The sequence below is a fragment of the Alligator mississippiensis genome, chromosome 4, assembly GCF_030867095.1.
Source record: "Alligator mississippiensis isolate rAllMis1 chromosome 4, rAllMis1, whole genome shotgun sequence".
Classification (NCBI taxonomy): domain Eukaryota; kingdom Metazoa; phylum Chordata; order Crocodylia; family Alligatoridae; genus Alligator; species Alligator mississippiensis.
This window is the reverse complement of record NC_081827.1, coordinates 53552632-53566078: the sequence shown is the minus strand read 5'-3', so window position 1 is coordinate 53566078 and position 13447 is coordinate 53552632. Positions and strand designations below refer to the sequence as shown.

At 41.8% G+C, this 13447-nt stretch overlaps 1 protein-coding gene across 3 annotated transcripts in view; it reads right to left on the bottom strand.

Annotated features, from left to right (window-relative positions):
* The window catches only part of IMMP2L (inner mitochondrial membrane peptidase subunit 2), a 933449-nt gene that overhangs the window by 892491 nt on the left and 27511 nt on the right, over nt 1-13447 (bottom strand). Inside the window, exon 2 of one of the 3 annotated variants that reach the window (XM_019492501.2) lies at nt 1424-1539. The exons of the other annotated variants lie outside the window; for them this stretch is intronic. Coding sequence (XP_019348046.1) covers nt 1424-1426 — 3 coding nt within the window. The 5' untranslated portion in view covers nt 1427-1539. The remainder of the gene's footprint in view (nt 1-1423; nt 1540-13447) is intronic. 3 annotated transcript variants of the gene reach the window in all.

Here is a 13447-nt window from a genome sequence, read left to right as displayed (position 1 = left end):
TTTCACTGGGTGGTAACTGGCCTGGTATTTCTTGAGGACTCCTGTACCATTGGGAGACTCACCAGACCACCCACTCCCAGCAGGATGCAGCTTTAGGTTATGCCCAGGGCCAGGAGCCACCTAGCCTTCCCCTACAGCTCCTGCCCTTACCTCCAAGATGATACATGAAGCCTTGTAGCCAGGAGATGTTGCTGCCTGGCCTGCCAGCAGCAAAATGCTCTGTTTATATAGGCAGCCAAAGATCTAAAATGGCTGCTGCAATAAAGTACCTGCTGGCTGCTTGGCTCAGTTCTTAAAGTGGCAGGCACCAACAGTGCCTTGCCACAGGGGGCATGCGCCGCGCCCCGCCCTCTCAGGATGCATGCAGCAGTGGGAGCTGCCTGCCCCCCTCCACCTCCTGGACAAGCCACGGCTCTGTCCTGTGCCCCACCCCGGCTGGGCAGACCCTGCCCCAGCCCCACTCCCCCCCTCACCACGGGGACCTTGATCTGCCCCCCCCCACATCCCTTCCCTCCCCCCTCCCCTTCTACCACAACAGAGTTACCAGCTCTCCACACTGCTGGGCTGTGCTCCACACTGCTGGGCTGTGCTCCCTACTGCCTACGTGCTGCACTATGGCTGTGCACATGCACAGGCATTTATCAGCCAAATTATCAGCCACATCAGGCCAATTTGCAACACACTCAATTTTCTTTATCTCAGTGCCAATCCAATATTGGCCAGATGTATCGGTGCACCTCTAATTTAAATTCTTTAGTCATTATTTCATATCCAAGCTGCCTTTATTGGCTTCTGAAAACTTCAGTTTCTCATATCCTCCTAACATGATATATTACCTGGCATTCTATACAACACAATTGCAAGAAACATTAAACTTGTTTGTTACCATGACTATATCACCCACTTCAAATTGTCTGCAAAGGTGATCACTTGTCTGCTATATCAAGGTCAGCCTTCTTGTCCTGAACATTCAAGACCTTTCATTCCATTGTCTCTCTCCCTATTCACTGCCTTGTGTTTTACCATATCAGCCCAATTCTTTCCTTTCTCATCATCAGTGGCTTCTACTACCCATGTGTCTGCTACTTCCAAAAACATTTCTGCACTTTCTTTAACATCAACCTTTATGCATCAAATACTTTTCCTGAACTGATCTGTAAAACTACAAGAATCTCCTCTTTCATATGTCTTCCATTTCTGGTATAATGTATTAAAACAAATCAGCCAGTATTTATTAATGAAAACTGTTTTTTTCTATAATCAAAAATATAAAAAGCCATGCAACATAAATATACAAAGATACAGATTCTATTCAGCTAGATCATATTCAAAGGTAAATCTAGCTGGAATAGCTGAATTCATCTAATGGATATCTGGTAGATGAATTGGATGAATCCCTCTTCACTCTAATACACAAACTCACCATTGTAATTTACACTGCTTAAAAACTCTTCAGTGCAAGGACTTTCTCTTACTAGGTTTGTACGGTGCTCAGACCAAAAAACTTCAAATCACAACTTGGTCCTCTAGCAGGAACTCCTGTAACAGAGGACAAAATTGTTGCACTTAAAATTTACAAGAGCTGACAGCACTGTAATTTTAACTTCTGCCCTAGCTCCTGTCACAAATTAAAAGATTCTAGATGACAGACTGAAAATGATTAATATATTTGGGTCAAGTTTAAAAGGTTAAGGGGATCTGTCTCATGATTTAACTTCTAGGATTGATAATGCTACATGTGAATCACACCAAACATCAAGCAAACTTTCAGTGCTTAAAAAAAATAGCAACATTGTATATAGGCCACAGAATAGCTGTTAATCAACTGATGGCTTATGCTCAATTAGAAGTATATGCATCTCATATGTACAGATCACAGGCACCATCCAGCCACTTCCCCTTTTAATAGCCACAGACAAGAAGTATAATGACAATGAACACAGTGTGGAAAAAGACACCACCTGATAGTGGCACAAGTGCTAAGCAAACAGACGTTAATACCATTCATTACGGCACATGAAAGGAAAATAAATAGCACCGCAGAAGGTGGTAATAGACAGACTCTGCTGCTTTATTGCAGCAGACCTCTACTATCTCTGTGGCTCTTTTCCTGCTCAGTCAGACCCACTCCTGCAATTATGGGAAAATGGTTCTGGCTGGGCAGGGAAAACCTCCGCTTCAGTCCATTAATAGACGGTTTCTTACATACAAAGAGAGTAAAACTGATTGTGGCTTCCCTCAAGTTGCAAGTCATCCAGCATGCTGTGGGGAATATTTTTTGGACGAAGATACTGTAAGTATTACTAGAAACAAGTTGGTTCAGTCTTCTTAACTAAAGAATGTTTAAGAGTTACAGAGTATTATAATTTGTTATTGGTCATTACTCCTTGGAAACAATTTAGTGCTAGACTGACTATTTCTATTATAAAGGTGTTCTAAGTATCTTTAATGAAAAAATACTGCAAGCTGAATTTCTTTCACAGACAGAGGTTTAACTTCATAAAGAATTAAACTTAAGTGGCAAGTACCAACTCTGCAAAAATAAACCATCAGCATGTTTTTCACTTGAATTCCTTACAGATGTCAATATCTTTTCAATGACAAGATCTTTCACCTAAAGACTGGAACATCTTTTCTATCATTCTTGACATTATCCTTCATGAAATGTAAAGCTTTTTTCCCCTCCCATCAATTTCTCTCAAGCAGATCTTCTTTATCATTATATATGACACTTGATGATAACAGAGGCATAACTGGTACATATATTAAATATATCTATCTCTGCAATTCAGTGATTTTTTCCTGTACATTAGATTTTAGTAACTCATTCTTCCTGAAATATTCTTAATTTTCATCAGTTGCTTTTGCTACGTATCTGAAGTACATTGTGAAGCAGAACACTAAGAACTTACTGATCCAAAATAATTTAAAGAATACTGTACTTCCATCTTATTGTTTCAGAACAGACTATTGAAATCAAGCGAGCAGAATGGACTATCACCTAAACCAGCAGAAATTTGTGAACTACCCTATACAAAACAACCCCGTTAATCATTTTCCTTGTCCATTCTTTTCATTTTCCATGTCCTTGTGAAAAGGTATGTAGCAGAATTCACAGATTCGTTGGAATCTGACAGGGCCACACCATAAGCACTTCTGCTATGGCCTTGAACTTGAGCCTAAAGTACAATAAATGCAGGGGTTCATCAGTAGTGAGGTACACACAAAATAACTGGCCTAGGTTCAAAATCTGACTCTGCCTTTATTAGGATAGTAGTCTAGAGGAAAGGGGGCAGAAAAATTAAATTAGGCAAACACTGTTCAACACCAGCAAATGATTCAAGGCTTCTGTGCAGTAACTTATCTGCAGAATTCCTGTTAGGGATATTTTGGTATTGGGAATAAAGCTGTCTCCTACCTTCCCCAACCAGAGGGAAGATGGTTCCTGTACATAGTCATGACTCCCACAGGGTCCAGTCTGTATCAGGTGCTAACGTGGGGGTTGGGGTATCACTTGTGTTCCTTGGATTGTTAGCTGGGGGCAGGGGCCTTTCTCAGCGAGTAACCCCAGGGCTTGGTCCATTGATCCAATCATGATATCTTACTCTTTCATCAGTCCCTGCACAGAATACCCCCTTTCCACTGCATTATAAGCTTCACTCACAAGGTACTCTATAATAATTTTACACCTCCCTACTTACCCAGTTTGGACTCACGTTCTTGTTTCTTCCACTCCCCCCATATCCTGTTTGTGTGCCCCTTCCACAAAGTAGATCCACCACTTGAGTGTGACTGGCCAGACCAGCAGCCTCTATTTATTCACATCCCTACTTAAGACGCACTTCTGCAACATCTAAGATGCTAAATAAGTAAATTAGCTCATGTATTGAACCCTTTGATGAACTATCCTGCATCCTAACCTTCATTATTTATATATTATTATTGACATTGAGTCTCCTTTTCCTACCAAATCCTTTTCCTACCACTGTAAAATCTTGTTAACAAGTTGTTGCATTATATCCAATTCAAATGTGTAAGGGAAATGATTGTGTCTTTTCACTGTACTGTAAAATACATCACACGGTCTTAGTAATACAAGATTCAGTAACTAGTATAATCAAATAACAGGATTTTAGGAGCTAGACTAAAAGCCTGGTTTGTTAAGACAAAATACTGCACTCCCATTTTTATCATATTTAATCATTACCTCACAGATGGGAAAAGTCAGGAAGGGAGGTTAAACTTCCCTTCCTCTGATTACAAAGCTACCCTGCCCTGCTAAAAACTTACTTCTGGCTGCAACGGTGGATTAAAAATCCCAGAGGCACCTGAAAGCAGGAAGAGGAATTTATAAGCAACCCTGCAGAGTCCTGCTTCTGTGATTCTGGATTGCAAATCTCAGAGACCTCGGGGGCAGCAAGGAGCAGCTTCTGGCCTAAGCCACTGCAAGTATGTGGCTGCATTTCCTGAATTGAAAGTAAATGTCTGTCCAGTTGTTTCTCCATTTCATTTCTGCAAGTCTCTAGGATTTGCAGTCCAGCATCAGAACCCCAGGACTCAACAGGGTTGCTTGTCACTTCCTCTTCCTGTTACCAAGTGCCTCTGGGATTTGTAGTCCACAGTCGCAGCCAGCACGTAGCAAGCCAGCAGGGCAGCAAAGCTCTGTATTCTGGGGAAGGTAAATTTAACCTCACTCCCTAGCCCTCAGCTGGGATTTGCCTGAGGGAGGCAGTGAGCCAGCACTCACTGCCCTAGCTAGGGAGAAGAGAGGCAGAGCCAGCCCTGCTTTCTGGAGCAGACAGCACAGCCCAGTACAGGGCTGGAAAGCATGCTGGGATGCTGCGAAACTCTCAATTTACCTTGAACCAGGAAGGGGCCTGGGACAAAAGTTTCATAAACTGGTTTGCCTAGATCCATTAAGTCTGATACTACATTCAACCAGGTGCATCTTAAACTAGTTTCAGCCATTTTGAAACTGGTTTATGTGCACTGAACTTACGTTCTGCTATAGGTTAAAACTGGTTTCTGATTACTTAAACTGGTTTATGTGTAATTACTGTCCCTGGCCTTTGACTGTCTGTACTTAGCTGAGTAGTTTAGCTTCTATTAAAGGTAAAGTCTAAGTTCCCCACTAGGGTTCATCTTGGTTTTAATAAAAATACCCATACAGCTTTTACCCACACCTAGAAATACTCTAAAGAGTTCCGAGCTCCAAATATTCTAACCCCCTCAAAAATAGGTGAATAAAAAACAACAATTAAAAAACAAACAAACTGATGTTTTATTTAAATCAAAATTTTTTATTATTATTATTTTTGTTAAGATGCTTTGAAAAAAAAACCTGTATAAAAATAGTTTGCATTTAAGCTATGTTTAAGTTCAAAGATATCATCATGGAATAGGGATTATAACTTCTAATTATATACTATTTGAAACAATATAGTCATATAACCATTTCAGAAAAGATTTATAAATCGGTCACAGCAGGCCACGGACTATATTAGGGGCCCAATCTTATGGGGTTCCCAGAGGCTCTTCTATAGATTAGTAAAGATTAAAGAAAAGCATTCTACCCAATGGGACTCAGTGCTCAGCCCAGAAGATCCCATTAATCTATGTGATGCTTAGTTTCAGTTCTCAGCTATGGATTTTTGTCTCCAGAGATAACATACTTGTTAACAACAGTCTATAGAGATGAGATATAAGATAACAGACCTGATTACCTACCCATCAGCCCTATTGTCTCTCTACAAGTTTGTGTACACAGAGTCATGCCTTTACCTCTCTCAAGAAGTGCAGTTTCAAGACATTAAATGAATAGAAGACATCAAATAACAAGAATGAACTTTTTGTAGAAAACAAAAATTAAATCAAGGTTTCCTGACCAGTGCTTTAAATCATATTCACCCTGATCCAAAAAAAAAAAAAAAAAAAAGAAAAAGCCTTCTTTACCGCTCTCACCAGCATGTCTTACAAACCTTAAGGGCCCTATAGAGCATTTACTTCCTTCTACCCAAACATAAGTATATGCATTTTAGAGCACTCTAAAAGACTGCTCTTACTCAGTAAGGTCTGTTCAGTCTTAACTATGGAAGTCACTCCTGTTTCTCTATAAGGAAATTCCCAGGCCAAAAAAAGTTAAAATTAAAGATGCAGAGAACAAAAGTTAAGAATTCGAATTAGCAAATGATAGGGGATTTTTGTGGTCATCAGCAGGGATCCTGGTTTTCTCTGATGATTAAAACAAAATACTCTATATATGGATTTTTTTTTTTTAATCAGAGAAAACCAGGATCCCTGGTCATTGGTTAGATGAAACAATTTAATATGGATGCTTATGACTGTCTAAGACTTAGAAGTCTTTTCCAGAGCAACACAAAAGAGGCATATTTAAGGTGATCAGTATTCCTAAATTATATGTTCATATAAAAGAGAATATTTCAAGCAGTCTCACTTCTACATTTCCAAGGTTTTTATACATTTTAATTACGCATCATCTTTAGGGTTTATCTGTTACATTACAAATGTTTAATTTTCAGTGATTCAGTCTGAAATAGTACAGGGACTGAACTCCTGGTGTGTGTTATTTCATATGAAAAAAAGACTGGCAAGGTTAAACAAATTATCTAAAGTTCTATAAGCAGTTCTTTGAGAACACTCAAGGATTAGATTAGTTCAGCTGGGAAAAGAATGAAGCCCAATACTGAGAAGTGATGAATACAATTGCCACTTACTTCAGTAAGAGTGTGGGGAATCATGTACTGAAAAAGCTTGCCCATTGTCACTAAACATGGTTAAAAAAAAATTAACAGAACTGTTGTCCACCACCCCTTCCCCAGTATAAATTTTAATCACAACCAGGTATGAAAAGCGTATAGTTTAAATTTAAAGATTTTGTTTAAACAAAGCTGAAAATTTAAATTCCAATACTTATGATTATTATGAAATATATTACATAAAAAGTAAGCCAAAAGAATCACTGAAATTCTGAAAACAGAATTTCCCACATGTTCAAATCTCCATCTCTCCCAGCCACCAGTTTGTTTGGGTTTTTTTGGTTTTTTGGGGGGAGGCGTTATTTTAAATTGGGAAATAATTACAAAAAGACACACAAATTTCCCAAAGTTTGAATATTTGAGTTCCTGATCAACTCTAACCCTACCTGCCTTCTCAACAGTGATTCCACAGCTGCTATATTAAAAAAAATAATAAAATTTCTCAAAGGAATTAAACATTATTCAGTTTTCACATTAAAAGATAAAAGCAAGTCTAATAACTATATCCCTTGACATATACAAATACAAGTGTTTTTGATGGGCGAACTTTAACAGAAATAGTAATGATTTACTATCAAGTAACAATTCATTTGATTTTTTTTTTTTATTTCCACGGAAAAAAGTCTTCATAAAAATAAGAGGCATGCATTCAAGACAAAAATGTCTATATGAATAATCATACTAAATAATATATTTGACATGTTTAAAACGGAACACCTTTTGTTTTATTTGGATTTCAAAATTTGAATCATGAAATGTGTTCTAATCTCTGAATTGTCCTAAAGTCGCCCAATGATGCTGCTGTTCAAACAATTACCATATTTTCATGCATATATCCCATGGGGTATACGCAATTTTACCCAAAAAAATGGATGGGTACGGGCTATACGGGGTGCAGGCTATTGATGGACTATTTTTTCCCACTGGGCCTGGGCAGGCCGGGCTGCACCGCCGCTGCCGCAGGGGCCGGGGCCAGGCCGGGTTGCGCCACCGCAAGGGGCCGGGGCCGGGCTGCGCTACAGCCGCCGCAGGGGCCGAGGCCAGGCAGGCCGGGCTGTGCTGCCACGGCTGTGGGGGCCAGGGCGGGCTGGGCTGCACCGCTGCTGCTGTGGGGGTCAGGGCGGGCTGCACCGCCTCCCTGCTGGGCCCAATCAGGCCGAGCTGTGCCACCGCTGCCACGGGGGCTGGGACCGGGGCCAGGGTGGGCCAGGCAGTGCCACCGCTGCCATGGGGGCCGGGGCGGGCCAGGCTGCGCCACCTCCCTGTGTATACATCGCCGCGGGGAATACACAGGTGCAGCATATACACAGACTAATTTACAAAAATACAATTTTCCGCAAGTTATATATGGGTGTGGCTTATACCCGTGGGGGGAGGGGGGGCTATATGCGTGAAAATACGGTACTGGAGTAAACAAAAACATAAATTGTTAATTAATTAATTAGAAAAAGAATAGACAGAAAGAAACCTAGGTATGTGTGCCTTTTTCATCATGTTTATAATCACTACTGTATTTTTTCTTTGGCTTTAGGTCAAAAAAAGCAACTGGTTACCCCTGAAACAGCAGGGTCACTAACTTCTTTGAAATGGGAACACAGTTTAGAATATCAAAGATCAAAAATGCTGGCAAATAAGAGGTCAAACTGCTAAGAAGTTCACATTGTGCAACTCAAGAGATTAAGCAGATGGAAAACAGCATTATCTGGACCAAAGTGTTTGATGTACAAAAGGTCCTGGGATTATAATGAGCCTCCAGTGAGTACTACAACATATGGAACAGAGACGCTATTTAGATTGCTCTCTACATAAAAATGTTTATTTTGATTTCCCACACTTGCCTGCACATTAGAAGACACTGTTTATCAAGCAGCCTGCAGAAACTCATCAAGTAATATTCAGAAAGCCCCAGGTTACAATATATTTGCAAATCTAAGCACTCAAAAATTACCCACAGAAGTACGATGGGAAGCATAGCAGTAAAAACATGGTGTTACCAACCATCCACAAAGGAAGGAAAATGACCCCTAATGTGTTTTTACAAGGAAACATGTATGTGGAGTCGTCACAGCCTGCATGTGAAACAACTGCAAAGTCAAATGTTTTATCATTAAAAAAAGTGTTCTTTTCCATTTAGTAACTTTATAGTGGGGGAAAAGCATAACAACTGTAAAGTACATTATCTTATCTCCACAAAACTGCAAAATGTCAATTTTTTTTGTCAGTTTATGAAAAGAAATAGAACTTTTTCAGGTGGCAGTTACACTGTGGGAGCATCTAGATCAGTGGTTCTCATACTTCTTAGACTCAAGGCACGCATCAGAAAATTAACAGAGCAATTCTTTTCCTTTGTAAAGAACTCAGACCACAACAGGTCAGAATGTTTTAAACACTGTGGATTCCTGATGGTATCTCTGGGTTTATCTTCTGAATCATTTTTGCACATCAAACAATGCTAGCATTGTGTGGCACTCTATGACACCCTTGAAAGGATCTCAAAGAACCCTAAGGTGCCACCACACTCTGGTTGAGAACCACTGGGCTAAATGAAAATGGTTTTCAGGGAAGAAAGTAAAAGAAGTAAACAGGTACCAAGAAAAATATTTATCTTAGTCTATCTTAATAAGTCATGTTTCCCTGGCCTCTAATCATTTTGTTGCTCTTCACTGGACTCTTTCCAAACTGTCCACATCTTTCTTGAAGTTTAAGGCCAAAACTGGACATTGCTCCAGTGTGCTTGTGCTCATTCCAAACAAAACTAAACTATTGGCTCATATTCAAGCTTGGTCCACTGTAACTCTCAGATCCGTCTCTGTAGCACTGCAACCTAACCAATCATTCCCAATCTGTACTTGTACGTGCCATTTTTCTATCTCAAGTGAGGGACTTTGTACTTGTCCTTGGTGAATTTTATCTGATTGATTTCAGACCATTTCTCCAGATTATCGAGGTCATATCAGATCTTACCACCCCAGAGTGTTTGCAACTCTACCTAACACGATGTAATTCATAAATTTGTTAAGTGTGCACTCAGTCCTGTCCTCCAAATCATTAATGGAAATATTAAACATTACCAAACCCAGGACAGCATTCAGAGGAACCCAGCTTGACATCTCCTACCAACTAGACACTGAGCCATTAAGGACTGCTCATTGAACACGATGATCCAATTAGCTGAGTATCCACCATGCAGTACTTTCATTAGGTCTGTATGTCCTTGGTTTATTAATAAGAATGTGGCAGAAAACTGTCAAACCTTAATTTTAGCAAGGTCTTTATCACATCCACTGCTCTCCCCCCAACATCCACAGAACCTGTCACCTTATCACAGAGGGAAATCACATTGGTATTACTGAATCCATGCTGGCTATTCCCAATCACCTTGTTCCCCTCCTGGTGCACCACAATAGATTACTTGAAGACCTACTCCACAATCTTTTCAAGGATCCATGTTTGACTGACTGATCTATAATTCCGTGGATCCTCAATCTTCCCTTTCATAAAGATAGGCACTATATTTGCCCTTTTGCAGTCATTCAGCACCTCACCAAACTCCCCAAGCTCTCAGAGATACCCAATGGCTCTGAAATGACCTCAGTCAATTCCTTAAACATTGTAGGGCAATGGTTCTCCACCTTTTTCATTCAAGACCACTCACAGAATGCTAGCTCTTAGCTTTCAATTTTTTCTTTACTATGGAAAAGTACAGCCCTTCTGCTGTTGCAAAGAACTCAGAAAAAATACAACAGGTAAGAATGTTTTTGACACTATAGATTCCTATTTGAAATCTCTGGGTTTATCTTGTGAATTATGTGAAGAATAATAGTCATTCCCTACTGTTCTTCTACTATAGTAATGTGAGTGGCAAGTATACAGAATGCAAGACCAATTTTAATTCATCAGCAACAACACCTTGTATTAATCTAAGATTCCTGAATATGAGGTTTTTTAGATGAAATACTGCATGACTGCATTTAACTCACTGGGCACGTCTACATGTGCAATAAGTCCATTTCAGTAACCTCCAATACGGTTCGCACCTGAGACAGCTGCTCCCAGGATAAGTGTCTTTATATGCACCCGGGACCACAGCACTTAGACCTGGGGCAGGTTCCAGGTGCTGGCAGTGGGCAGCAGAGGAGCTGTCTGAGGCGCAAGTGTGCTAAAGTGTAGGGCTGGGAGGCAGCTAGCCCCTGCACTTTTGTGCCCCCATGCCCCAGCCAGGCCTGGTCACCATCTACAAAAGTGTTTCAGCAGAATTAATTACTCTGCTGTAAGAAAGCACTGTCACAAACAGTACTATCTTATGGCAGAGTTAATTAATCCACTGTGTCCTAATACCAGCATTCATGTAGACCAGGGGTGGCCAACCTGTGGTTCAAGGGCCACATGTGGTTCTTCAGAAGTTAAAGCTGGTCACCATGCGCTTGTGCAAAGATTCAAGGAGACGCATATTAACATCTGAAGAGCCGCATGTGGCTCCGGAGCCGCAGGTTGGCCACCCCTCATATAGACAGTGACACTTTACCATGGTGCTAATCAGTCAGCTCCATAGTAAAGCACATGTGTTGATGCAACCAATGTGTAGCTATATGTTTATAGCTATATGTGTAGCTATATGATTTAGTTTAACAATAAAGCCATTATTGGCAAGTAGAAAGACAATGTAGAGTGTGTGGCAGAATGCCATCTCTCACCCCAAACTCTGCTATCAGATGGATGACCAATCTGACAATTTGGTTACCATGGTCACTGCAGAGGGCAGACATCCTTGGCCCCATCGGCTTCAGGTAACCCTGAGTTGTAACCTGAGCTGGATACATTCCTGAGGGAGGGGGAAACTTGTTCATACATGAATGGCCTTACACACCTGGCTGTGGGCTTAAACTTCCTATTGTTCTATGTCATCATGACTGGGAGGGGGCTAGAGACTCTGCCACTCTACCAAGCAACCAGTAATGCATTTCAAATTGGATGGCGGGCAGGCAACAGTTGCTGGCCTTCATTGGATCAGGTAAATGAGGTCATAAGGTCTAATAAGTTAAGAACTGCCCAGGAGGCAGGGCAGCAGCCATGATGAGAACTCTCAGAGAAGCTGGACCATCTGAAACTCACTCTCTCTTGAAACTCATGTTCAATGAACTGCTTGCCTCCAGAGGGAATCTCCACCTGACTCTGGATACTTGTGAGTAAGCTACTTGAGATCTAACTAGATATATAGCCTGCAGTAACTCAGATACGTGATCAAAGGCTACCATGCCACTGTTTGCTCTAAGAGATTTCTCTGGTATTGCTCTACCCTGTACCCTACTCCAAACGTACTCCTTGTAACCTATAAAGTTTTCCTGTGTACCTAGCATGGGAGACTTATTGGGAGAGGGTCTAGATTATGCCTTGGGGTCCCCTTGGTTCGGCTAAGGGAGACACTATTTGCGCTTCAGACTGAAGGAAGCACCCTAAGTTCTTGTACTGGGTCAGGTACCCACAAGGATTACTAGACCTGTGTTTCCCAGGGGACACAGGGCCAAGATCAGTCCAGACCCTGGGTGATGGCAGCGATATCCCCAGGCTTGCAGGTGTGCTTTAAGAAGGGGGTCGGACAGACGTGAGATGCCCCCAGGGAGGCACTTGGAACCTGGAACGTGGTCGGGTGCAGTGAGGCAGGTGGCTCAATGCAGGAGTACCGTATTTTTGCGCATATATCCTGTGGGGTGTACGCAATTTTACCAAAAAAAAGGATGGGTGCGGGCTATACGGGGGTGCGGGCTATTGACAGACTTCTTTTCCCCGCTGGGCCCGGGCAGCCTGGGCTGCACCACAGCTGCCGCAGGGGCCAGGGCGGGCTGAGCCACCATGTGGGCCGGGGCTGGGCTGTGCTGCCGCCGCTGCAGGGGCCAGGGCTGGGGCGGGCTGTGCCGCCATGGGGGCCAGGGCTGAGGCCAGGGCGGGCCAGGCTGCGCCACCGCCGCGGGGGCCAGAGCGGGCCAGGCTGCACCACCTCCCTGTGTATACGCCACCGCGGGGAATACATGGGTGCAGCATACGCACGGACTGATTTACAAAAATACAATTTTCCGCGGGTTATACATGGGTGCAGCTTATACCCATGGGCAGGCTATATGCACGAAAATATGGTACACCCTACTGGCCCCACACAGAGGGCTCATATTAGACACCTGATAAACAGGTCAGGAAATCAAGAAACAAACACATGAATTATTAACTGTGAAATGTTAATTTTTGTCTCCAACCCAGTGTTACACAACTGCTCTGCCAGGCTGACAGTAGATAAAAAAGGTTAGTAAATGAGTCAATAGAGAAGCATATGGCAGTGAGCTGCTTGCAAAGATCAAATTCATGCCCTTTGGTAAAGTTGTGATGTAATGGGATCTTCCAAAACGTCTAGGGAATGATAAACCCTAGAGGGAAGAAAGGCACACTCATAGGCTGTTTTACATTTTTAAAATCCTCTCTTAGGCTGTATTGTGTTCCTACTGTAAAGTTGAACATATATTCACAGCATGTAAATGAAAGAAATAAAAGATGCCAAGCACAGTCATTCTGCTAAGACATCACAGGCAATATACAATGTAGTCTAACTAAAAACTAAGTCCAAGGATGGGAGAACCATGGGATTCTATGCTGTGAGGACATACAGTTGAGCAGAACCAAAA